This window comes from Cebus imitator, unplaced genomic scaffold (genome assembly GCF_001604975.1).
Source record: "Cebus imitator isolate Cc_AM_T3 unplaced genomic scaffold, Cebus_imitator-1.0 Scaffold0, whole genome shotgun sequence".
In the NCBI taxonomy this organism is placed as follows: domain Eukaryota; kingdom Metazoa; phylum Chordata; class Mammalia; order Primates; family Cebidae; genus Cebus; species Cebus imitator.
In genome coordinates this window covers 5,603,028-5,630,068 of record NW_016107315.1, presented here as the reverse complement: position 1 = coordinate 5,630,068, position 27,041 = coordinate 5,603,028, and the positions used below count along the sequence as shown (strand labels likewise).

At 49.6% G+C, this 27,041-nt stretch overlaps 1 protein-coding gene across 6 annotated transcripts in view; it reads right to left on the bottom strand.

Annotated features, from left to right (window-relative positions):
• PFKFB4 (6-phosphofructo-2-kinase/fructose-2,6-biphosphatase 4) overlaps positions 1–27,041 on the bottom strand; it is a 49,750-nt gene that overhangs the window by 15,463 nt on the left and 7,246 nt on the right. For all 6 annotated transcript variants that reach the window (XM_017513006.2, XM_037727206.1, XM_037727191.1 and 3 more), the window contains exons 2-9: positions 22,488–22,604; positions 22,237–22,333; positions 15,566–15,632; positions 12,250–12,324; positions 11,817–11,873; positions 11,066–11,187; positions 8,549–8,756; positions 7,814–7,960 (exon numbers count right to left, since the gene is read on the bottom strand). In XM_017513006.2, the coding sequence (XP_017368495.1) occupies positions 7,814–7,960; positions 8,549–8,756; positions 11,066–11,187; positions 11,817–11,873; positions 12,250–12,324; positions 15,566–15,632; positions 22,237–22,333; positions 22,488–22,604 (890 nt within the window). The remainder of the gene's footprint in view (positions 1–7,813; positions 7,961–8,548; positions 8,757–11,065; positions 11,188–11,816; positions 11,874–12,249; positions 12,325–15,565; positions 15,633–22,236; positions 22,334–22,487; positions 22,605–27,041) is intronic.

Here is a 27,041-nt window from a genome sequence, read left to right as displayed (position 1 = left end):
AGTGCAGGAGCCATTCATGAATGTAATCAAAATATACTACAGCCTCGAACTCGGGCTCAAGCAATCCTTCTACATCAGCCTCCCAAGTACCTGGGACTACAGGCATATGCCAGCATATCAGCCTTGAGTTATTGTTCAGTGGTTACAGAGATTCTGTTTGCAAGTTTCAAAGAGTTCTGGAGATGTGTGGTGGTGAACACTGCAGAACAATGTGAATGTACTTCATAACCCTGAAATGTACACTTCAAAATAGCTATGATGGTAAATTTTATGTTATGTGTATTTTACCACAATAAAAAAAAATTAGAAAAACAAAAGCAGGGATGGTAACATTCAAATTAGTCGAAGTATATATCCATGGCAAAAGTTTTTCATATTGAAAAGGGAACCACCCATAATAAAGACCAAGCCATGATGCAGCAGCTGGTCCCAGATTTGCTCTGGTCCCAACAAAAACAACTATTATTTAAAAAAGGACAAATCAGCCAGGCGCCGTGGCTCATACCTGTAATCCCAGCACTTTGGGAGGCCAAGGTGGGTGGATCACTTGAGGTCAGGAGTTCAAGACGAGCCTGGCCAACATGGCGAAACCTTGGCTCTACTAAAAATACAAAAATCAGCTGAGTGTGGTGGCAGGCGCCAGTAATCCCAGCTACTCAGGAGGCTGAGGCATGAGAATCGCTTGAACCCAGGAGGCAGAGGTTGCAGTGAGCTGAGATCATGCTGTTGCACTCCAGCCTGGGCAACAAGAGCAAACCTCAGTCTAAAAAAAAAAAAAAAAGGACAAATCATATGCAACAACTGTTTTACAACTGTTTTTAGACACAAGACTAAGTATAAGCAGGACTGTGATCCTTGAGAGAAGGGACACAAGCTGAGGGTAGGAGGCAGCAGCAGAGCCAAACACAACAAAGAAATAATGGAAGATTCAATTAAGGACAAAATGGAATTCCTGGAGCTTCAAAACACTACATCTGATATGAAAAGCTCATTGGATGGGTTTAATAAAAATGCAGAAGATAAGTTAATTTGAAGACAGCAGCCAGGGGCAGTGGCTCACGCCTGTAATCCTAGCACTTTGGGAGGCCAAGGCTGGTGGATCACCTGAGGTCAGGAGTTCAAAAGCAGCCTGGCCAACATGGTGAAACCCCATCTTAAAAAAAAAAAAAAGAAAGAAAGAAAAGAAAAAAAAATTTGAAGACAGAGCAATAGAATCTATCTAAACTAAAGCTCAGAAGGAAAAAAAGACTGAGAAAAAAATGAACAGAAGAAAAAAAAAAACAGAAGTTCGGTGACCTGTGGGATAATACCAAACGGTGTAACATACATAGAGTAGGAGTCCAGGATGGGAGAAGGGGTGGCAGAAAATACATTTGAAGAAATCATGGCTAACAATTCTTCAAATTTTATATTTAGAAACCCACAACTCCAAGAATCTCAACAAACCCCAAGCATGATAAACATAAAGAAAATCATATCAAGATACATCATAATCAAACGGCTGAAAATCAGCAATAAAGAGAAAATATTCCAGCCAAGGCAACATCTTGAGACCCTGTCTCTACAAAAAATAGAAAAGATTAGCCCGGTGTGGTGGCACGTGCCTGTAGTCCCAGCTACTCAGGAGGTGAGATGGGAAGATGGCTTGAGCTCAGAAGTCAAGGTTCCTGTGAGCTATGACTGTACCACTGCACTCCAGCATGGGTGACAGAGTAAGACCTCCTCTCAAAAAAAAAAAAAAGAAGAAGAAGAAAAGAAAATATTAAAAGCAGTCAGAGAAAACGGAGATACATTATATTCAGAAGAGCAAAGATGAGAAGAACAACATGAGAGCAAAGATGAGACTTCTCTTAGAAACAATGCAACCCCGAAGCCAGAACAGCATCTTTAAAGAGACAAAGGCTAATACTTTTTCATTATTAGGATATCTGTTATGGTGGTCTGTGATCAGTAATCTTTGATGTTACTGTTGTAATTGTGCTGGTTCACCTCATTTGTATCTCCAGATCCTAGGAAGGCTGGCTATGGCTGACTGCAGCTACCAGGCTTGGCTCCCCTGGCTGCTGACTTCTTGTTGAGCTAGACCATGAGGAACCCTAGCAGGGGGCCACGGGGAGGGAGGAGAGTGAGGTCAAGGTGTTAATTACCAGGCTCATTCCTGAGAATGGTCTAGGGCCTCAGCCAATGTTCCATCCTGTCAGGCTGCCCTTTCCTGTCTGCTCCCAGCCCCTAGGTTCCTATATCCTTTCTCTCTCCTCTCCTTTGCCCAAGGGGAACAATGGCCACTGTAGTTACAAGGTCACTACCATGCAACAGCCCTGCGGTTTCCCTACACCCTGCCCATTCCTTTGTAAACAGTCCCTTTATAAACCTCACTGAATTCGCCTAATGGGCACAGGCATCTATTTTATTGTATGTTGCGCAAATTGATAAGTTGTGGGTTTTTAATTACTTCATAACAAAATATCAAAATATATAAAGCAAAAAAGAATAAAATAAAATATACAAAGCAAAAATGGATATGCAAAAAAAAAATAAACAATTATAATGACAAAGTGTATCTATCATTCAACTACAGGCATGCCTCATTTTGTTGTGCTTCACTTGACTGCCCTTTGCAGATACTGAGCTTTTCACAAATTGAAGGTCTGTGGTAACCCTGCATCGAGCAAGTGAACCGGCATCATTTTCCCAGTTGACTGGGAAAACAGCATATGCTCATTTCTTGTCTGTGTCACATTTTTGATAATTTATGCAAAATTCAATGATTTTTCATTATTAGCATATCTGTTATGATGATCTGTGATCAATGATCTTTGATGTTACTGTTTATTTATTTATTTACTTATTTATTTATTTATTTTGAGATGGAGTTTCACTCTTATTGCCCAGGCTGGAATGCAATGGCACGATCTCAGCTCACCGAAACCTCCGTCTCCCGGGTTCAAGTGATTCTCCTACCTCAGCCTCCCAAGTAGCTGGGATTACAGGCATGTGCCACCACGCCTGGCTAATTTTGTATTTTTAGTAGAGAAGGGGTTTCTCTATGTTGATCAGGCTGGTTTTGAATTTCTGACCTTAGATGATCCGCCTGCCTCGGCCTCCCAAAATGCTGGGATTACAGGCATGAGCCACCGCGCCCGGCCTATTTATTTATTTTTGAGACGGAGTTTTGCTCTTCGTACCCAGGCTGGAATACAATGGTGCGATCTCAGCTCACCGCATCCTCTACCTCCTGGGTTCAAGCGATTCTCCTGCTTCAGCCTCCCAAGTAGCTGGGATTACAGGCACCCACCACCATACTCGGCTAATTTTTTGTATTTTTAGTAAAGACAGGGTTTCTCTGTGTTGGTCAGGCTGGTCTTGAACTCCTGACCTTAGATGATCCACCTGCCTCCACCTCCCAAAATGCTGGGATTACAGGCGTGAGCCACCACGCCCAGTCAATGTTACTGTTGTAATTGTCTTGGAATGGCACCAACTGTGCCCATATAAGATGGCAAGCTTAATCTATCAATGTGTGTGTTCTGACTTCTCCACTGACTGGCCGTTCCTGTCTCTCTCCCTGTCCTCAGGCCTCCCTATTCCATGAGATACAACAATATGAAAATTAGGCTAATTAATAACCCTACAATGGCCTCTAAGTATTCAAGTGAAAGGAAGAGTTGGCAGGGCGCGGTGGCTTACTCCTGTAATCCCAGCACTTTGGGAGGCCGAGTGAGGCAGATCATCTGAGGTGGGAGACCAAGATCATCCTGGCCAACATGGTAAAACCCTGTCTCTACTAAAAATAAAAAAAATTAGCTGGGCATGGTGTCACACACTTGTAGTCCCAACTACTTGAGAGGCTGAGGCAGGAGAATCACTTGAAGCCGGGAGGTTGAGGTTGCAGTGAGCCAAGATCATGCCATTGCACTCCATCCTGGCGACAGAGCAAGACTCCGCCTCAAAAAAAAAAAAAGAAAAGAAAGAAAGAGTCACAGGTCTCTCAATTAAATTTTTTATATTTATTTCTTTTTAAGAAGAGATGGGGATCTCGCTATGTTGCTAGTCTTGAACTTCTGAGCTCAAGTGATCCTCCCACTTTGGCCTCCCAACGGGCTAGGATTACAGGCACAAGCCACCATGCCTGGCCAACAATTTTACTATCTCCTGGGCACCATATTTACATATTCTATTCTATTCCATTCTGTCTCACTGTGTCACCCAGGCTGGAGTCTGTGGTGCTATCATGACTTACCACAGCCTCAACCTCCCTGGGCTCAGGCGACCCTCTCACCTCGGCCTCCTGAGATCACAAGCACCTGCCACCATGCCTGGCTAATTTTTGTATTTTTCTGTAGAGACAGGGTTTCACCATGTTGGTCAGGCTGGTCTCGAATTCCTGGGCTCAAGTGATCTGCCCACCTTGGCCTTCCAAAGTGCTGGGATTACAGACATGAGCTACTGTGCTCAGCCAGGTCTCTCATTTTATTTTATTTTTGTTTTGTTTTGTTATCTTTTGAGATGGAGTCTTGCTCTGTCACACAGGCTGGAGTGCAGTGGTGTGATCTCAGCTCACTGCAACCTCTGCCTTCCGGGTTCAAGTGATTCTCCTGTCTCAGCCTCCTGAGTAGCAGGGACTACAGGGACAGATCACCACTCCTGGCTAATTTTTGTATTTTCAGTAGAGTTGGGATTTCACCATGTTGGCCAGGCTGGTCTCCAACTCCTGGCCTCAAGTGATCTGCCCCCTTCAGCCTCCCAAAGTTCTGGGATTATGGGCGTGAGCCACTGCACCCGGGCTTGAAAGAAATTTAATGTAACATCCTCAGGACTCCATGTTTGGATCCCCTTCCACGAACGCTCTCGTGGAAGCTGTTTTTCTCTCTCCTGGATTTCCCCTCTAGAGTCCCCTTCCACACTCTCTCATGGAAGCCTGTCTTCCCCTCCTAAACTCCATCTCTCTCTCTATTCCCTTCCACTCAGTGTGGAAGTTGCTTTCCTCTCCTGGATTCCATCTTTCTGGATTCTCTCACTCAGTGTGAGAGTTAGCTGTTTCTTTCTCTCTCCTTCTGCTGTTTCTCTCTCTCTAAATAAATAAATAAAAGAAATTTAAAGCAACATTCTCATGAATATACAAATCATACGAAAGTGAAACAGCTTATTGCTGACAGGGAGTAACTCTGAGTGGTCTGGATGAAGATCATACCAGCCACAACACTCCCTTAAGCCAAAGCCTAATCCAGAGCAAAGCCCTAACTCTCTTTAATTCTATGAAGGCTGAGAAAGGTGAGGAAGCTGAAGAAAAGTTTGCAGCCAGCAGAGGTTGGCTTATTTACCATATTTTTTTCTTTTTTCTTTTTTTTATAGAGAAGGGGTTTTACCATGTTACCCAGGCTGGTCTCCAACTCCTGATGTCAAGCAATCCACCCACCTCGGCCTCCCAAAGTGCTGGGATTACAGGCATGAGCCACCGTACCCAGCCGGCTTATTTACCATTCTAAAAATCCTAGGGCCCTTAAGAATGATGCTAAATCTACTCTGCCTGTGCTCTAGAAATGGAAGGACAAGGCCTGGGTAACAGCACATTTGTTTACAGATGGGTTCCTGTTGGCCACTTCTCTCCCTTTTACCCCCCATGGGCTCTATCACTTCTCCACCAAGATCAGGCTCCAGAATCTGGCCCAGGTGCTGGCGGATGGTAGGCTCATATGTGATGGATAAATGAATAAACATCCCTCACATCCATACATTCCTCTCCCTCGGCAATCACCCAAGTTCCAGATGCGATTACATTACCAGGCCACTGCATGCACCCCCGAGTAGTCTCCCTTCCCCAGCCTCTCTCCCTACCTGCCCCAACAAAACCATTCCTATACCAGCTAGTTGCTGGGGACGATCTTTCTAAGACTTAGAGCTGATCCTAGTGGAGACTTCTGCTTCAGACAACGATGGACTAGCTTGCTTCCGACCAGCAATCCAGAAAGAGCAACTAGAAAAGCCAGAAAGGAAAATGTCTCAATCTGCTCAGCATCATCACAGAGTTACAAAGGCAGAGTGGACTCAAAGGGCCACGATGTTGGGCAAAGTGAAGCCCAAAGAGGTGCACCCAATACATGGCATCACTTTTTCCTTTGTTTTGCCAATTCAAAAGTGGCAGCTGAAGGAATGAGAAGCCAAGCAGAAAGGACAGACCTTTGGCACGGCTGTCAGCAATCTTGGGCTGAGAAGACAAAAAAATAGAAGCTTCAGGCCCACTAGGTTTTCAGTCAGAACCTTAAAGGCTATACCCCAGGACGGGGAGGAAATTCAAAGTCGCAGGGCCTCCACAGAGATCACATCGGAGCTCTGGGACAACTCCATCCCTGACTAGGCTAAGGTGATCTGCCCTTAGCTCTCGACCAGAAGCAAAAGTAAATCCTCTGGAGAAAGAGAACATTAACTAGAGCTCAAATAATCTCCATAATTCTTCATACAACATGTCCAGCTCTTAATCAAAAATCACCAGCCATACATCAGCTCCAGAAAATATACATAAAACTCCTAAAAATCAACAAGAAAAAGATAGACAATCCAATAGGGAAAAGGAAAAACAAAAGACCTCAAAAAAAAAAAAAATCCAAATGACCAATAAACATAGTAAAAAGCTACCATAATTAAAACGGTGTGATACCACTGCATGAACAGATACATAAATCACATGTAAGAACTTAATATAAAGGCCAGGCATGGTGGCTCAGCCTGGGCAACATGGTGAAACCCGTCTCTACAAAAAAATTTAAAAAGTAGGCCAGGCGTGGGTAGGCTGGGTATGGTGGCTCACGCCTGTAATCGCAGCACTTTGGGAGACTGAGGTGGGCAGATCACCTGAGGTCAGGAGTTCAAGACCAGCCTGGCCAACGTGGTGAAACCTCATCTCAACTAAAAATACAAAAAACTAGCTGGGTATGGTGGTGCATGCCTGTAATCCCAGCTACACAGGAGGCTGAGGCAGGAGAATCACTTGAACTCAGGAGGCGGAGGTTGCAATAAGCTGAGATCATGCCACTACATTCCAGCCTGGGCGACAGAGCAAGATTCCATCTCAATAGAAAGAAAAAAGTAGCAGGGTGTGGTAGTGCACACCTGTCTCCCAGCAACTCAGGAGGATGAGGTGGGAAGATGGCTTGAGTCTGAGAGGTGGAGGTTGCAGTGAGTCGTGATCGCACCACTGCACCAAAAAAAAAAAAAAAAAGAGAGAGAGACAGAGAGAAGGCTGGATGTGGTGGCTCACGCCTGTAATCCCAGTACTTTGGGAGGCCGAGGCGGGCGGATCAGGAGGTCAAGAGATTGAGACCATCCTGGCCAATACGGTGAAACCCTGTCTCTACTAAAAAATACAAAAATTAGCTGGGTGTGGTGATGCCCACCTGTAGTCCCAGCTACTTGGGAGGCTGAGGCAGAAGAATTGCTTGAACCCAGGAGGCGGAGGTTGCATGAGCCGAGATCACACCACTGCACTGCAGCCTGGTACCTGGTGACAGAGCAAGACTCTGTCTCAAAAAAAAAAAAAGAAGAGAGAGAAAGAAAAATATAAATAAAAGTAAGTAAAATAAATCAACAGGAAAAGGATAGATAGATGACTGAGAAAGGAACAGATTTAAGGCTTTTGTCAGAGAATCAAAATAAACTGGTTGGTCTAGATAGTTAAATGCAAAAGAGAGGGAAGGAGAAATAGAAAAACAATGCTGAATGTAAGAATAAAGTGTTCCCTACCCCTCAGCACTATCCTCACGACAGTCTGGAAAGCAGGTGTCTGGGAGGTGGATGGGGAGGGAGGGATGGTAACTACCGCATCGATCTCGTTGAGGACCTTCCACTGCTCATAGGGCACGCCCAGCGCCTCGGCCGTCTGGATTGTCCTCTTCATCTGGCTGGTCCAGACCTTCAGATCCTTGATGTTCTGGTCACTGATGAACTGGGCTAGACTCTTGGCAAACTGAAACACATCATAAGCAAACTCAAACCCACGGGTCCTGGGCTGCCCTTAAAGCATCCCAGAGCCACAGAGTCCATGAGATCATACCTGCCTTGAACACTCACTATAGGTTTGGTAAAAAGCATGAACTAATTTGTCGATGACACACATGCCCACAAGTGCTGTTCTTGTGCACCCTCCCAGGCCCTAAGCACAGAAGCATAGATCCAGCTGTGACTCATCAAGGCCACTGCCTCCCCGCAACCGTGCGCCCTGTGCTAGGTGACCACTGAGGCCTCACTGCCTCCCCTGGACTGTGGCATACCTATCCGCTACACTGCATGGACTCAGGTCCCTCTGAGGGTGGCATGCCTCTGATGAAAGGGGCTCAGCAAGTGACAGCTCACATGGAGACCAGAGATCCAGGCATTTTCCTGGTGCTTGGTGACCTTCCCTACATGATGGGAAGATTCTAGACTGAATGGTCATTCACCTGGACTGCCCATTAAAAGAGTGGGAGCCCAGCGCCAGTGCACATAATGCATATACCCAGCCATGCAGATGGACAAACGCAGCCCCATGTGCACACTCAGGCACACATGTACTGACCTCCCTGCCCCGGGGAGACAGTCCTGGGTCCCCGCCAATCCGGCCCTTGAGGTTGAGCTCGCTCTCCCCGTGCCGGCAGAGGTAGATGGAGCGGGGGGTCACGTGGATGTTCATGAGGTAATAGACGATGCGGCTCTGGATGTGGTCAGCCACACGGTTCACCACGTAGCTCTGGCCCACATCCATGATCTTGATATAGGACAAGTCCCTTTCCAGAGAGAAAGTAGAAAGAGGCCTGTGAGTGTGGCCAGGGTCCTCTCAGGGCATGTCTGGCCAGCCACGGAGTCCAGCTGCGAGGCCTTGCACCTCTGACCACCAGAGATACAAACCTCAGGACAGTTAGCTGGTGTGCGAGTGATGGGGGTGAGGCGGGAGCAACACAGCACACGTGACGCACAGGCAAACCCCGTGGGAGAGGGGTGGTGCTCATCACTCATCATGCTTCTAAAAGGTGACATCCAAAGTGTGGGGTCCGCCATACCACATCATGACTTTCACTGCTGCTCATGTGCCCCTGGGGCCCCCTCGTTGCCTAGCTTCGAGCTCTCAATGCACTGTCTGTAACTTGAACCAAAAGACGGTTTTCCCCAGGGTTGTTGACCTGTGAGTAGCCGGCAAACGCTCCACGCCCCCACTCTTCCTGGTCAGCCGTCCAAGGACCTGGACTTTCCTTCCCCAGTGACCTCCTCCCGCTAGAGCCCAGTCCATGTGTGCCTAGCGGCTGCCACACCCCACCCTAGGTAGCTGGTGGATGAGACAGGAAGCACAGGAGGACAGGAGGAGGGTGCTGATGGCAGCAGCTGGAAAACCCAGCTCAGCCACTTGCCCTGCTCTGGACCCGTGCGGCACTACAGCTGGGAGAGTGCACTGATCTGTCTCCGGGTGTGGGGGTGCAGGGTGGGCTCTGGTTCGGGCTGAGAGCCTCTGGATATTCTCAACTGACCTCTTACTGTCTGGACCGTGGGACCTTGGTTTGAGGGTGTCATGATGACACCACCAATGAAAGCAAGAACAATGCTTACTGACAAATACAACAGGAGCCGCTCCAGACAAACGGATAATGTCACAGAAGCCACGAGGAGAAATGCTGTCCTGGGGGAACCATGAAAGCCAGAGAGGCCCAGGCGGCAGATGCCATTCAGCTCAGGCCCGGCCTGCACTGGCTCCAGAACTCAGCTGAGGACACTGCTCTGTGCACACCCCAAAAGCATTCATCTCACAGTTGCTTGCGTTTCTTGGTTCATGTGCATTACATATTTTTTGTTTTTTTGGGACTAGGCTGGGATGCAGTGCTGTAATCACAACTCACTGCAACCTCTGCAGCCTTGATCTACCTGGGCTTAGGTGATTCTCCCACCCCAGCCTCCCAAGTAGCTGGGAGTACAGGCATGTGCCACCACGCCTGGCTAATTTTTATATTTTTTATAGAGACAAGGTTTCATCATGCTGCCAAGACTGGTCTCAAAATCCTGGGTTCAAGCAATCCTCCCGCCTTAGCTACCCAAAGTGCTGGGATTACAGGCATGAGCCACTCTGCCTGGCCTGTATCACACATTCTTATAGAATGACAGAACCCAAGCACAAGTTTGTAGTCCAGCCTTTTCACTTAATGCAGTGTTATATTTTCCCATGTCTCCCCATAATGTTGAGTTATGATGACGACAGTAATACTTTACCAAGGGCTAAATTACTATTTACTCAACCATTGCCCCATGTGTTCTGTAAGAGGGAATTTGGTGAACTATGGCCAGGCAGTCAAATTCAGCCCTGGGCTATTTTTATCAAGTTTTACTGGAACACAGCTCTGCCCATTGATTTACATATTATCTATGTTGCATTTGTACAGTGACAGCAGAGCTGAGTGCCTGCAACAGAGACTGCACATCCTCTAAGGTCTACATAAAATATTTACTCTCTAATCTTTGACAGAAAATATTTGCCAACCCCTGCGCTAAGACCCCCTGCATAGAAATTCACCTTGGGCCAGCAGAGTAACCCACATCTATAATCCCAGCACTTTGGGAGGCCGAGGTGGGAGGATCATTTGAGATCAGGAGTTCGAGACCCACCTGGCCAATATGGTGAAACACCATCTCTACCAAAAATACAAAAATTAGCAGGGCGTGGTGGCAGGCACCTGTAATCCCAGCTACTCGGGAGGCCTGAGGCAGGAGAACTGCTTGAACTGGGAAGGTGGAAGGTTGTGGTAAGCTGAGATCACGCCATTGCACTCCAGCCTGGGTAACAAGAACGAAACTCCATCTCAAAAAAAAAAAGACATTTGGCTTGATTTCATGATGAAATGGTATAAAATCCTGACTTTTCGGAGGAGGTAACAGGTGTTGCACAAGTCACCTCTCACCAAAAATTTTTGCCCCAAGGAAATAAACAAAAAGGTCAAACCATCTCTGATTTTTGGTCCCCCAGCCACCACCATGGGGAGCCCCAGGAGGCAGCCAAGTGCGACCCCTGCCTCCCGCCATCACAGCTGTAGGGCACGGCGCTGCCCTCGCTCACCTATCCAGGTCCTCATCCAGCGACTCGTAGGAGTTCTGGTAGCACTCAATGCGCCTCATGAAGTCGTCCGTGGCCTCATCACTGTCACGGTTGACATAGTCAGGGCTGCCCAGTTTCACTTGCTGCCGGAGCCAGGCACAGAGCAAGGACATATCAGGATCGGGGGCCAGAGAGCAAGGAGGCTGCTGGGCAGGGGCTGAGGAGGTTGGGCCCAAGACCAGTGCGGAGACCTGAGGCTGGAGGCTAAGCTGGGGGGCTAGTCCCATGAGGACGAGTCCAACAGCTCCCTGTTCCGAGTTCTCCCACCAGGGCCGAGAGGGTATCACTGAGGGTCCTGGGATTGAAGTCTCTCATCCTTGTGGTATAGGGGAAGGCCTGGGAGCCTTTCTCCACCCTGAACTCTCATTTCCCCAGACCTAGATAGCCATTTCTGAGATAAACTGGGGGAAGGGAAGGGAAGAATTAGTCTTTCTTTCTCTGAAATATAAAACATGCCCCCACCCACCCTCCTACCCCTGCTGAAGCTGCTTTCCTACTGTCCAGGTGGTTACGAGGGGAGGAGGGTTGCCCACCTGCCATCCAGCCTTCCACACGGTGGTCCACAGAGGTAAGGCTCACCTGACCCAACATTTGAGGTTACACTGCCTCCCTACCTCCATAAGGTTCAAGATCAAATTAAGGTTAGCCAAAACCCGAAAAGGGATGTCCTTGTCACATACCACCTTCTGACAAGGTCAGATCCACCACTCACCACGATGTTCGCAGCTATGACCTCAGGATCCACACAGATGGACTCAACAAAAAAGGTCTTCGGCAGGACCAGAAGAGCCAGGGTGGCAGGAGGGAAGAACACGGACACATTCAGGGCCTCCTGCCTTGCTCCTCAGAGCTCTCCACTACCCAAGGCCTATGCTGACCAGCAGCCCTGAACGCTGCTTCTGGGGTTGGAGGCGGGGTCAAGGAGTCCAGAGCTACAGCAGGTGCTGCCCTGTCCTAGATTGTCCCGCCAAGGCCCCTTCCCCAGAAAGCAAACCCCAGCTGGAGACAGCCCCTCTCATCCCAAATTACACCCCGGAGCCATGCCAGCCCCATGCCCCTCATGCATCAGCAGGTGATGAGAGGAGCCCTGGAGGGCAGGGGGTATGCCACAGTTCCGCCAAGAAGAGGAGCCAAGGAGGCCTCACCTTGTAGCCATTCTGTTCTCCAAAATTAAAGATGGTCGCTCTCCGTTCTCGGGTGGTGTTTGTGGCATCAAAAACCTAGGACCAAACTAGGGTTAACTCGGCCTCTTGCCCTGGGGAAGGTAGGAGGCACCTGAGGGCTGCAGCACAGGCTCTCTGGGGACTGGATTTCTCAGGAGGACCAGCTGCTGCCAGGGCCACCTGCGTGGCCAGTCTCCTTCAGACTTGCAAGGGCTGGGCTGGCCCTCCCCTTCCTTAGAGAGGATGCCCCAAGGAAGCTGGAAGGAGAGGATGCCTGTGCTCCCAGCGGAGGAGCAGACCCTTGGCACAGAAGAACCTACTCAGTGCTGCTCTGCACACAATGGGCACTCAGTTTGTGTTTGACCAACAGGAATTCTAGTGAAACCAGTTAAACCTGGTGAACTGAACCTATGTTTATTTCTACTCCATCCTGACTCCCCAGTAAAATGGGAACAGAAGGATAAAGAGAAAAAGAGAAGAGAGGACGGGAGATGGAGATGCCAATACAATTCTGTCAGATAGACCCATGGTGACAAACTCAGAGTCACGTAGGAAACCGAGCATAGGTGCTCGCCAACCAGAGCACTCAGGAGTGTGCACCGGCACCACTAAGAAAAGGGACAAAGCTGGAGAGGAAATGGGAGGACTGGCTAGCTGACAAAGAAGAGCTGGAGGCCCAGGCCCCCTTCTCAACCCCATCCGGCTGGCACGACCCATCTGGAGCTCTTTGCGAAGTACCTGGGGTCTGCACAAGCATCCTCTGACACGGCCACTAGCCAGCACATCTAAGCAGTTTTTTAACAGCATCGCTTTTTTATTTTTTAAGGTTTTATTTTATTTTCAGACATGGAGTCTCGTTGTGTTGCCTGGGCTGGCATGCAGTGACTATTCACAGGCAAGATCATATGCAGCCTTGAGCTCCTGGGCTCAAGAGATCCCCTAAACTTAGCCTCCTGAGTACCTGGGACTAAGGTGTGCACCACCACACCTGGCTTACAGCATCATTTTTTGTCTTTATTAAAAAAAATTTTTTTTGGAAACAGGGTCTTGCTCTGTTGCCCAGGCTGGAGTGTAGTGGGGCAATCACAGCTCACTGCAGCCTCAACTTCCTGGGCTACATGATTCTTTCACCTCAGCCTCCCAAGTAGCTGGGATTACAGGCATGTACCACCACACCTGGCTAATTTTTTAAAGATTCTGTAGAGACAGAGTCTTGCTATGTTGCCCAGGAAGGTCTCAAACTCTTGGGCTCAAGCAATCCTTCTGCCTTGGCCTCCCAAAGTGCTGGGATTATAGGCATGAGCCATCATGTCAGCCCAGCACCACTTTTTTAAAAAGGGCATCCAACCAGGGCTCACTGGACACTCCAGCAAAACCTCTAACAAGAAAAACAGAAATGAAATCAAACAAACCAAAAAAAGGAACTTGGGCTGGACATGGCAACTCACGCCTGTAATCCCAGCACTTTTGGAGGCTGGGGCAGGCAAATTGCTTGAGACCAGCCTGGGCAACATGGTGAAACCCTGTCTCTATGAAAAATACAATAATTAGCCAGGCATAGTGGCATGTGCCTATAGTCCCAGCTACTCAGGAGGCTGAGGTGGGAGGATCACTTGCGCCCAAGAGACAGGCTGCAGTGAGCTATTTAAGCCACTACACTCCAGCCTGGACAACAGAGCAAGACCACATCTCAAGGAAAACAACAACACCCATATACTTGTAAGATAATGTTGAAGAAGTCTCTCTCAAAACAAAAAAGACAAAGAGAGAAAATAAGGGGAAAAAAGATAAAATTATAATCAAGCTAGCATGCAGCCACCAGGAGTTCTAGAAAAAGCAGCTCAGAAAATGGGAGCAGGGATGGAGTAAGTTGCCAGAAAGGGGCAGAGGTGATTTATCAAAGAAATACTACATGACGTGTTAGTCTAAGACCTTCAGAAAAAAAAGTAAAAAAATGTAAAAAAAGAAAAAAAAAATACTACATGACAATTTCCCTGACTTGGAGAACAAGTGTTATAATGAAAATGGCCCCCCAGGACCATGTATGGTAGAAGAGAGAAGACCCACCACAAAGCACATCACCTTGAAGACCCTAAAGGCCTCCCAAGAGGAAGGGGCATGAGAAACTCCCAGCTCCCTCAAAGAGATGAATCTTTTAGGAAGATCAGCGAATCAGAATGACATGAGACTTCTCCACAGCCACACTAGAAGCCATAAGATATTACAGTGGAAAAGTCCCAAGGGAAAAGCACTTTCCACCTAGAATTCTATACCCAACCATCAAATGTGAGGATTTAAAAAAAGACATTTCAGCTGGGCATGGTGGTTCATGCCTGTAATCCCAGCACTTTGGGAGGCTGAGGTGGGTGGATCATCTCAGGTCAGGAGTTCAAGACCAGCCTGACCAACATGGTGAAACCCCATCTCTCTTAAAAATACAAAGATCAGCCACACGTGGTGGCAGGTGCCTGTAATCCCAGCTGCTCAGGAGGCTGAGGCAGGAGAATCGCTAGAACTTGGGAAGAGGAGGTTGCAGTGAGCTGAGATCATGCCACTGCGCTCCAGCCCACTGCACTCCAGCCCGGGGGACAGAGTAAAACTCCGTCTCAAAAAAAAAGACATTTTAGATATGCAAGATCTCACACAATTTACCTCCAGAAGCACCTTTCTCAGGAAGTTACTGGAGGATGTGCTTCAATGAAACAAATCAGCACGTCAAGGAGAGGATGATGTGGGATCCACAGGTAGAATATTCAACCCAGGAGAGAAAAGGGCGATGCCTGTGCTACAGGCACAGATCGGAGCTGGGGACAGAGAACTCCAGAGGGCATGACTCCAAGAAGAAAAAGGACACCCCAGCTCAGCCCTGTTCTGCCCTTCCATCTGACTGTGGGGGGGCCACACACAGGTGGAATCCCTTTAACCCAGGATTCAGTGGGTTCCTGCAATTACCAGTAATGCTGAGCTGGACTTTCCCCACCCACACCAGGAGAAATCACATTTACTAAAGATTTAGGCTACCTGATACCTGTAACTTCTGGGGTGGTCAACAATACAAGTATTCAGAGGGAAGTCCTGCAGGGTCAAATGCAGCCACCACCTTCCCAGAGGGAAAGTCCTGGCCCACATCCAGCCTCTGGCTTCCTCCTGCATAGCTGCTGTAGACTTCCTCCCAAGAGCTGGCACCCACGGCATCTGGGGCATACACACCCTGCCTTCCCCTCCAGATGAGCAAAGGCACAGATGTGGGTGGGCTCCCATATGTCACTCCCAGCTGTCACCTGGGTGTCACACTCACCGCCACATGTCCCCCCTCCTCACTAAGGAACCGCCGGACATCACGGAGGGCTGCCAGGGCACACTGCCTTCAAGAGAGAAAACACAGGGTCAGCCCAGCACCCGAACTTGGCTGCAGGAGGGCGGCCAGGGACACACAACAGGAGAAGACATGAAAGGAGGAACAGCCCTGAGGTCTCTTACTCTCCTTTCAAAGTTTCTCTTTCCTTGGGATAATTTTCAGTGTTTGGCTAACTCTGCTCCTATAAAGTAGAAGGCTATATACGCTTAGCCATTAGGAATATTTTTTAAGCACTACTTTTCTGTATTTCTCCTCATCTTCTCATGATATGCAAATCCATGCTGTCATTGTGCCATATTCATGATTTCTAACTGCCACAATTTTCCCTGATTATCAAACTAAGCCTTTTTTTTTTTTTTTTTTTGAGACTGAATCTTGCTCTGTCACCCAGGCTGGAGTGCAGTGGCACAATCTCAGCTCACTGCAGCTTCCTCCCAGTTCAAGCAATTTTCGTGCCTCTGCCACCTGAGTAGCTGGGATTACAGTCGTGAACCACCACACCTGGGTAATTTTTGCATTTCAAAATGAGCGCTTTTAAAAGCAGCTGTTTTCTTGTATGCACGTCAGGAGTTGCTGGTGGGGAGGGGAGGAGCACTATGGCTGGACTTTGGGCAGTGTTAGGGTTCATGTTCAATTTTCTTTCCTGGAAGAGAATTCCCCAAACCACCCCTTCTGGGGGAGGGTTCTGCATCTCTGCCTCTATCATATCCATGTCCTCCAGAATGGGAATCCCTCACCTATGACTGACCACTGACTATACAGTTTTCAGATCTCTCTCTTTTTTTTTTTGAGACAAGGTCTCACTCTGCCACCCAGGCTGGAGTGCAGCAGTGGGGTCATACCTCACTGCAGCCCAAAATGCTGGGCTCAAGCGATCTCCTGCCTCAGCCTCCAGAGTAGCTGGAGCTACAGGGGTATGCCACCACACCTGGCTAGTTTTAAAATTTATTTTAGAGATGGGGTCTTGCTGTGTTGCCCAGGCATACACAATCTTTAGAAGGTCTCAGCTTTTTCATTTATTGCTGCAAAATGGATTGACACATGAGGATTTTTTTTTTTTCTTTTTTTGGAGACAGAGTCTTGCTCTGTTGCCCAGGCTGGGGTACACTGGTGAGGTGTGATCTTGGCTCAGTGCAACCTCCGCCTCCCAGGCTCAAGCAATTCTTATGCCTCAGCCACCCAAGTGGCAGGGATTATGGGCATGTGCCACCACACCTGGCTAATTTTTGTATTTTTAGTAGAGATGGGGTTTTGCCATGTTGGCCAGGCTGATCTTGAACTCCTGACCTTGAGTGATCTGCTCACTTTGACCTCCCAAAGTGCTAGGATTACAGGTGTGAGCCACCACACCCAGCCACAACTGTTCTCATCTTATCAATCTCTCCTATGAGGTCTGGAGATAAATAAATTACCTTTTTATCTATTATCTTCCCTTTTTATATGTAAGGATAAAGCTAGATCTCTTAGCTTTGTGTTTTTTGAGACAGAGCCTCACTTTGTTGCCCAGGCTGGAGTGCAGTGGAATGATTTTGGCTCACTGCAACCTCCACCTCATGGGTTCAAGCAATTCTCCTGCCTTAGCCTCCTGAATAGCTGGAATTACAGGCAAGTGCCACCAGGCTCAGCTAATTTTTTATATTTTTAGTAGAGATGGGGTTTCACCATGTTGGCCAGATGAGTCTGGAACTCCTGACCTCAGGTGATCCACCCTCCTTAGCCTCCCAGGTGCTGGGATTACAAGCATGAGCCACAGCGCCTAGCCCACCTAGCTTTGTTGATCTTTGGATTTTGTGTTTAAACTTCTGGCGTATCAAAGTTGGCTCTCATCAGACCAGTATGCCTAAAATACAGAGGCAAAAGCTGATCCGGGAACCACAGAGAAATCAGCGGTAGAGCTGAGTCCAGGGCACTGAAAAGAGTTCTACTCCTATGCCTCCTTGTGACCTTCCCTCCGTCCCTCCCTCCCTTTCCTCCTTCCTTCCTTCTTTCCTTCCTCTCTCTCTTTCTCTCTTTCTCCAGGGTCTCACTATGTAGCTCAGGCTGGTCTTTAACTCCTGGCTTCCAGTGATCCTCCCACCTCAGCCTCCTGTAGTGGGATTACACACATGAGCTACCATGCCCAGCCTTTGTAACCTATTCTGTGCCCCAATGGGTCTCTCAATTAAACCCTCAAAGTGCTTTCTTCCTCATGTCAAAAACATCTAAACTCTGCGAGTCCAGGTAACTGGCATTGCTAGGGACATTTCTCATCACCTGCATTTAGAATCCCATGTTCTGGGCTAAGATCTCTTTTGTGGGCTTCTCTGGCCATAACTCCACCACGCAGGACAGACCTCAGGGCCCCAGAGGACATGTTAAGGGAAGAGACTGCGAGCCTGTGTGTGCCTGCGTGTGTGTGTGTGTGTGTGTGTGTGTGTGAGTGAGTGCGAATGGGGTGGAGAGATGCATATGTGCATGAATCCACATGTGTGGGTGTGTATGTGTGTGTTGTGCCCAAATGTGTACATGTAAATATGTGGGTGTACCTGTGTGAGCATTCCCTGGGCTCAGGTGTGGGCACAGCTGCATATGCACGAGTGTGCACAATTCCTGTGTGCACTGTGTGACTAAATGGGCACAGGTATGAATGAGTGTACACAGGATGTGTGTGTATGCACCTATGTGTATAAGTTTGTGTGTGTGTGTTCAGGCATATACAGAGTATGCATGTAGAGGTGCCCGTGTGTGTACACATGGTGTGTGTGTTGTACACATGTCTTCATGTGCTATGTGACTGTGAGCACATATGTGATCATGCTTGGTGTGTATGTGTGCATAGATCCAGATGTGCATACAGGTTGAGCACAAGTGTATATGTGCCCACGTGCGTGCCTCTGAGGTATGCATGTGTGTGTGCACCCACCTTCATGTGTGGTGGGTGACTGCATGTGTGTGGAAGCGTTAACACGGCAGGTGTGAGAATGGTCCCTTTTAAAAGGCCTGCTTGTGAGGTTGTCCCTTGGCCAGGGTCTGGGAACTGGATGGTAAACAGTTCCCTCTAGTGACCTAAAACTTACCCTGAATTCTAAGAGGAGCTCACTGTGCATAGAGTGTTCATACAAACAACATGGTTCATGTTACATACCTGCTTTCCCTCCGGGAGTCTGGAATTTTGGTACATGCTAGGCACAGGGTGCCTATGTGACCAGCCTCCAATAAAAACCGTGATCACTGAGTCTCCGATGCACTTCTCCAGCAGACAGCATTTTACAGGTGCTGTCACAGTTCGATGCAGGAGGACTTAAGTGCATCCTGTGTGACTCCCTGGGGGGAGAATCTTGGATGCTTGCTCCTGGTTTCCTCTGGACTTCACCCCAGGCCCCTTTTCTCTTTCTGATTTTGCTTTGTGTCATTTCACTGTACTAAGTCTTAGCCATGAGGCCAGCTATATGCCAAGTCCTAGGAGTCACCCTAGCAAAATCACTGAATCTGAGGGCAATCTTGGGGACCCCCAACACATCATGTATGAGTGTGCTCAGGTGTGTGTGTGTATATAGGATGAGAACATGTGCGTCTGCATGTGTGTAATTGCCCTTGAATCATGTGTGGCTTAAGTGAGCTCAAGTATTTATATGTGTAGGAACCCACAAATGTACATATATCCTCATGTGTAATGTGACTAGGTACACACAGGGTGTGCATGTGTATGTACCCCACACTATGGTATATGTGTGTCCAGATGTGTGCCAATGAGGTATGCACATACGTGCATGTGCCCATGCGTATGTGTGTACAGAGGCTTGTGTGTGGCATTGGACTGTGTGCAGGAGTATGAGCGTGCCTGTTAGAATATGTGTACTCATGCCCTTGCATACACTATTTTTTGAGATGGAGTCTTACTCTGTTGTCCAGGCTGGAACATAGAGACGTGATCTTGGCTCACTGCAACCTCCAGCTCCCAGATCCAAGCAATTCTGATGTAGCTGGGATTATAGGCGTTTGCCAACATAGGTGGCTAATTTTTGTAATTTTAGTAGAGACAGGGTTTTGCCATGTTGGCCAGGCTGGTCTCAAACTCCTGGCCTCAAGTGATCCACCCACCTCAGCCTCCTGATGTAGCTGGGATTATAGGTGTTTGCCAACATAGGTGGCTAATTTTTATAATTTTAGTAGACAGGGTTTTGCCATGTTGGCCAGGCTGGTCTCAAACTCCTGGCCTCAAGTGATCCACCCACCCACCTCAGCCTCCCAAAGTGCTGCGATTACAGGTGTGAGCCATCACGCCCAGCCTTGCATGCACTTTTCTAGACCTTCTGCTGTGTCCAGTGTCAGAGGTGGACCTCAACGTCGTGTAAGTAACTGGGTATGAATGAGTGTGCCCACATGGTAAACACAGCTGTCTCTTCCCAGGTTTTCAATTTTTAAAACTCTTGTCCTTTTATTTTGCCAATTGGAAAATTTTGGGCTGATTAACAGGAAATGGACCTGTGGCCCAGCCAGAGCCAGGATTCGGATATAGGACAGAGGGTTTCTAGGGCAGCCAGAAGGTATGCCTGCAGAAAGGCAGCAATGAGCCTACCCCAGCTTCTGTTGCCAGGTGACCTTGGACTAGCTTCCCAGCCTCTCTGGGTCTAGGTCTCTTTGTTTCAATTAATCCTAATATCTCTACCTAAGAGGGGCAGCCAGAGAGGAATGGCTGGCAGACTCTCCCCCCAAACACTATGGATTCAGACAGGACAGACTTCAAATTCAAACCCTGAGTGACCCAAGGCACTATCACTTTCTGGCCTTGGTCCCAACATCTGGGAAAGTGAGGCACTGCCCAACACAGAAGCTTCTGGGAAGATCAGACAGGCTGGGCTATCAGCATCCATAGCTTGGGGTTGTTTAAAATTTGCATCTGGCAGGGATAGTCAAAAATAAAATAGGCTGGGTGCAGTGGCCCAAGCCTGTAATCTCAGCACTTTGGGAGGCTGAGGTGGGTAGATCACTTGAGGTCAGGGGTTCCAGACCAGGCTGACCAGCATGGTGAAATACCGTCTCTACTAAAAATACAAAAATTAGCTGGACATGGTGGTGGGCACCTGTAGTCCCAGCTATTGAGAAGATTGAGGCAGGAGAATCGCTTGAACCCGGGAGGTGGAAGGTGGCAGTGAGCCGAGATTGTGCCACTGCACTCCAGCCTGGGTAACAGAGTGAGACACCATCTCAAAAAATAATAATAACTTTAAAAAAATAAAATAAAATAAAACTTGTATTTGATAAGTTCCTTGACCTACCTATTGAGGAATATTGGATTGATGGACACTTTTTAGTGTTAGATGGGCTTAGATTCAAGTCTGGGCTCTGATGTAAACTTGCTATTTTGTGTGACAGTCCTGGCCCGTCTGGGCCTGTTTCCTCATCTGTAAAAACGGGGGTGACAATGGGCATCAAGAACCCAGCACGCAGCAGATTCAAATATTAGTCCCCTACCTTTTATCTGGTTCAATATCACCAGAGGGTCCAGCCTTGATTTTTACCCACAATTTGGCCACAGAAACCTGAGTGTCAGGCTCCCCTTCCCTTGGTGTCACAGCCATGCCCAGCCACGCCCAAGTAAGAACAAAGGCAGTCTCTCGGGTTAGGTCCAAGCCCACGGCAAGGAGTTCCTGCCCCCTGGTGGCCAGAGAAGGAACAGGTAGCCTAGTGTGGACCCCAGTGGCAGCCTGGTAGCCTCTGGCCTGGGGCTGGGCTTGATTTGGAGAAGTCACTAGAGCTGGGTCAACCTCTGCTTACTGCCCTATCCTGATGACTGGGCCGAGAGCAAGTCTCAGCCACCCTGTGTTGATAAGGAGATTCTCAAGCCCCAGCTAACACCTGCTGAGAAAAGCACAGCATAGCTGCTCGGACTACCAGCTGATGCCCAGTTCCTTGAATAAAGGACTCAGTTCAAGCCTGAAAGTTGTTGGGGGTGGGGGGTAGCATATACAAATTTCTGTCACAAGAATAACAGCAGGAGTGTGAACTACTCACCCAGCAGCATTTAGGATATTTCAATGCAAAGCCAATCACACCAGCAATCACATACCCAGAACATCATCGCCAGCACAGAAAAAATGCTCCAAATACACAGAAGAGGGCTTATCCTGGAGCAAGGGAGGAATACCCCACCCCCAGCTGCATTCCTGAGGCCTGTGTGCCTGCACTCACTCAGGCTCCCCATCCCCACAGGGGCTAGGGTGACCGCTGTGACCTCCAGGCAGCAGCTCTGACCTGCCTGGGCTGAGCCCCTCTCACCTCCCTGAAGCTCTGTCCTCCCCTCCCACAGGCTGTCCTTCCCAAGGGCTCCTTAACCCCAGGACAGGAATGGCCCAGCCACCAGGAGGCCACACAACACACCCTCTCCTCTGATGCCCAAACCCACCACCTTCCACCTCCACCACATCCTGAGAGGTCCAGAGCCCAGCCTGGTCACACAACCCTGTCACACAGCCGTCAGGGCCAGGCAAGGCCAGGGCTCAGGAATAGCTCAGTCATTCCCCAGCAGCTCCACTCCAGGGACTTCTCAGTAAATGGTCAGTAACATGTTAGCTTTCTCCACACTGGGTCCCCTCACAGCCTCTCCCCCTACACCCAACACATATACTTACTTCCTGATTTTCAGGCCCTCTTCATTGTCGGGGAGAAAAAACTCAAAAGATTTGTAGGTCTTGACCATGTCCCGGCGATACTGGCCAACGTTGAACTCTGGCGGGAAGGAGAGGCTCAGCATTTACAGCAACAGCAACCCCTACCTGCCCGACCCAACCAACCCTGACCTTTACCCAACCCAGGCCAGCCCTCTCTATTCTCTTCCCTGTGCCCCACAAATCTCCCCTTGGACGGCTGGGCCAAGCCTCACCCCGAGTGGGCACACCAATCCAGTTCAGGTATCGAGTCAACTTCTTGGAGATATAGGTCTTGCCCCTGGCGGGCAGCCCCACCATGACGATGAGCGTTGGGCAGTTGGTCATGCACACTAAAAGGCAAGCAGCACAGGGTCAGATGAGGGCGGGACCCTCCCAGCACGTCCCTCCCTCTCGGCCTGTGGTCTCTCAGCTTCAGGGCATGGGACTGGCACCAGAGGTATCTTCTTGGCTTCCTAGCATTACACAGCTCCCAGAGTGCCCCCAGATGCCAGGGTCAAGCCAGTGTTGGTATGCCCCCTTCCCCAGGGCCGCCTGGGCGCTGGCAGACACAGTGAGATCTCTCCAGCCCTTCTCATCCTGATGGCACCTTTATCACCAGATATAAAGTCAACTGACCTTGCCGCTGGCTAAACATGGCTGGGGGGTCCCCACTGCATGAAGGACAGGACCAAAACCCAGCAGGGTAATCAACACCCTGCTTCTGTCAACCAGGAATCCATACCCTAAACTTTTCACATCTCTCCCACCCAGCCGTCACTCGGTGCTCCCAGAACACACAATCCCACTGCATGCCCTCCCCCGGGGTGAACTTCTTTTCATCACACAAAGCCCAGCTCAAAAGCTGCTTCCTCAATGAGTCCTTTCCCCAAGGCATCTCCATGGCCACTAGGAACACCCTCACCCTCAATCCTGGTCACCTCACTAATGACACTCTTCTCTCTAGACTGATCACTTACAGCAGCAGAAGGCTTGCGGTATCTGAGCCATTCAGGGTCCTGGGGCTGGGCACAGCACTGGTGCTCAGGAATTGTAGGCAGGATCAGGGAGAGAGGCATCTAGAAGTCTCTCAGGGTAAGGACTACAAGGGGTTGAGAACAGAGACCCAGACTGATGCCTACAAGGACAGTCCCTCTGACAGCCCACCCACCACCATTCATGTGCCACAGGTAAGTGTGCCAGCCAGAGAAGATGCCAGGTTAGAGGCAGGGAAGGGTCTGAATACAGCCCCCTAAATCCCCAGCTGGCCAGGACAGATACCAAGGCAGCAGAACTGCCAGCTTCATCTCATGGAATCCAGCTCAGTTTTCTTTTTTTGTTTTGGGATGGAGTCTTGCTCTGTTGCCCAGGCTGGAGTGCAGTGGCGCAATCTCGGCTCACTGCAACCTCTACCTCCTGGATTCAAGCGATTCTCATGCCTCAGCCTCCTGAGTAGCTGGGATCACAGGCATGTGCCACCAAGTCCAGCTAATTTTTGTAATTTTAGTAGAGATGGGGTTTCACCATGTTGGTCAGGCTGGTCTTGAACTCCTGACCTCAGGTGATCCACCTGCCTCAGCCTCCCAAAGTACTGGGATTATAGGCACGAGCCACCGTGCCTGGCCCTTTTTTTTTGAGACAGGGTCTCACTCTGTTGCCCTTGCCCAGGCTGGCGTGCGGTGTCGTCCGGCTCACTGCAACCTCTGCCTCCCAGGTTCAAGCAATTCTCATGCCTCAGCCTCTCAAGTAACTGGGATGACAGGCACATGTCACCATACCCGGCTAATTTTTGTATTTTCAGTAGAGATGGGATTTCACTATGTTGGTCAGGCTGGTCTCGAACTCATGATCTCAGATGATCCGTCTGCCTCGTCCTCCCAAAGTGCTGGGATTACAAGGTGAGCCACCACACCCAGCCTCCAGCTCAGTTTCCAATGCCATCAAACATGATCTCACGTCAGAAGCCTCAGGAAGCTTCCTTTTCCTCATCCTTAGGACCTGGGTCAGGTAAAACCATAGCAGACAGGCAGATGGACAGATGTGGGGACCTGTCACTGCCCCTCTTCTGCCCACCTGGCTCTGCAAGTGCCTTCACCTGGTTGCCCTCCCTAGACAGACTGTCCTCAGCAACAAGTTGTCTCCCTCAGAGCACAGAGGCTCCAGGAACACTTCCATGGGGGGTCAGGGGTCAGGCCTGGGTTGCCATCTTGGGAACTCTGAGCCTCGATGTCCTCAGCTGTAAAATGGGACAATCATCCCTCAGAGAGGCCTAGTGCTATCCCTATGGAAGAGCCTAGGCACTTCTGGGAAGCTGTGCCCTCTGACCTGCCCTGGCAGATACTGAGCTAAAGCCACAGGTGTACTTCAGCACCGACTGCCCTTGGGACTTGGGGCATGGAGCCAGTGGCCTGGCCCCTGGCAGGCCCTGCAGAGAAGCAAAGGGCCCTGCTTGCCAGTGGGGGCTCCATCACTCCTGTGCAGGGCCCTTGTTTAAAGGTGGCCCAACCGGTGAGCCTCAGGGGCAGGAAGGAGGAGACCCCATGAAACAGACTGACTGAGTGAGAGTGAAGAAACTTGCAGAGAAATCTCAGCATTGGCTAAGGTGAGAGGAAAACAAGTTAGGCAAGGCCTTGCCTCCTCAGGGCTGGTGGACGGTCGAGGCCCGAGCTGTTTGCACAGTTCCTGGCCAGGCTGCAATCAAGCAATCAAGGGCAGTGTATCAGCTGCTGCCAAGCAGGAGGAAATCCTGCACCCACCCACCCTGCTCATTCCACCCGCCAGCTGCTCCTTCAGGGGCACTCCCAGAAGCTCAGGACTGGGGATCTGTACCCCTTCTCCACATCTCCTATTTTCCCAGAGACAGCTCCAGCCTCCTCCCATGGCACTTGGTGACATTTCCCTTCCCCCTCCCACCTACATGCACAGCACAAGGTGGGCAGGCAGGGCAGCAAATCAGTCCTGGGCACAAAACAAAGCAATAAAATACCTATCTCCTCTGCTCCCCAAGATAAGCTCCCAAGGAAATGACCCAAAAGAAAACCAAAGTTCAATATATCACAACAGCTCTACTTATCACTGCAAAACACCGGGGAAATCCCAGCTGTGAGGAATTGCCAACTGAGGCACAAGGAGAAAACATATTGTGCCACTGAAACAGACCATGTGGACTAAGCGGGCTGGGTGTGCGGCTGCAACTGCAGCTCTGAGCCCACAGGACCCTGACACTGAGCAAACAGGACAGCAGAACACACTGTTTACAGCTGGGCATGGTGGCTCATGCCTGTAATCCCGGCACTTCAAGAGGCCAAGGTAGGCGGATCACCAAAGGCCAGGAGTCCAAGACCAGCCTGGACAACACAGAGAAACTCTGTTTCTACTAAAAACGCAAAAATTAGCCAGGTGTGGTGGTGCACACTGGTAATCACAGTTACTTGGGAAGCTGAGGCAGGAGAATCACTTGAACACAGGAGGCAGAGGTTGCAGTGAGCCAACATCGAGCCACTGCACTTTAGCCTGGAAGACAGAGCGAGACTCCATCTCCAAAAAAAAAAAAAAAAAAAACTGTTTATAACATCGAGCATGTGCGGAAGGAAATGTGAAGACATGTCAGCCCAACTTCCCTCTTGGATTCCTTTCCTGTAAATTCGCTGCAGGCCCCACAAGCCCTAGGAGCCAAGGGGCCTGGACATGCCTGGCAGTGTCTGCGTGTGTTCCGGCACTTCCACCACAGGAGCAGCCACAAGTCCCTGGAGGGGGCGCCAGAATTGACTCCTGAACGCAGCCGCTCTCACCTTAGGCCAGGCTGGGGAAAGCAGAGCACTTTCAAATGAAGGCCCTGTTTGGAGGGGACTGACAGTCGTCTCTCCTGTTGCCCTGTGCCCACACCAGTCATGTCCTGACCCAGGAAGAGTCTTGCCAACTTGCCACCTTGCCACCTTTTAGTTGAGAAAAGCCATCAAACATGGTCCTTTCTGAGGTGCTCCCTGAGTCAGCTCTGGCCCCATCTGCCCCCGGAGTTCCTCCAGGTCTGAGCTCAGAGGCCAAAGATGGGAAAGGTAAGAGCCTCCCAGCCCTCAGGTGTGGCTCTAAATTTTATCAAGTGGGGGCGTGGCTGTGGGAGCGGAGGCCCTGAGGAGCTGGGGACTAGACTCCAGAGAAAACCCAGTACAAAGCACAGACCAGCAGTGGGTACAGCTGCCTCCTCCCCACAAAGCCCTGGGACCAAATCTGCTTCCACCCTGACCCACGCCCTCCAGGTTTGGACTGTCCTTGCAGTCACTCAGCCTACAAGTCTACTATGCAAAGGGTAAAATGCTGCCCGAAAGCAGGCCTTGAGAGCTGGAGGTGCTGCACGGGCGGGTTCCATGTTCATTCACCGCTTACCCACTCCCTGCGGTGAAGCTGGGACCCGAGGCTGAGGCCCAAATGCCCACACAACCTCCAGGTCTCATCTTTGGCCTCTCAGGTGCTACCTCCTCCTCCAGGAGAAAGTGAGGACCCAGAACCCAGCCTACCCCAACACCCTGAGACATCGTGATGGAATGAGCCCTTTAGCTCAGGCCAGAGCCACATTCAGTCCCAAACTTACAGCCTGGAGAAACACAGGTCCTGCCTCAGGGGCTGCGAGACCTTTCCATTAGGCCTCAGCTTCCTCTCACCTATAATGGGGGTTGGCTGGAGCTGATGCATCAATCCCTGACTCGGATGTAGTGAGAAGCAAAGAAAGAATGGTGGTGATGAGAGAATACCCTGACTCCGCTTATGGAGGACCTGCTTCTTTGTCTTTTTTT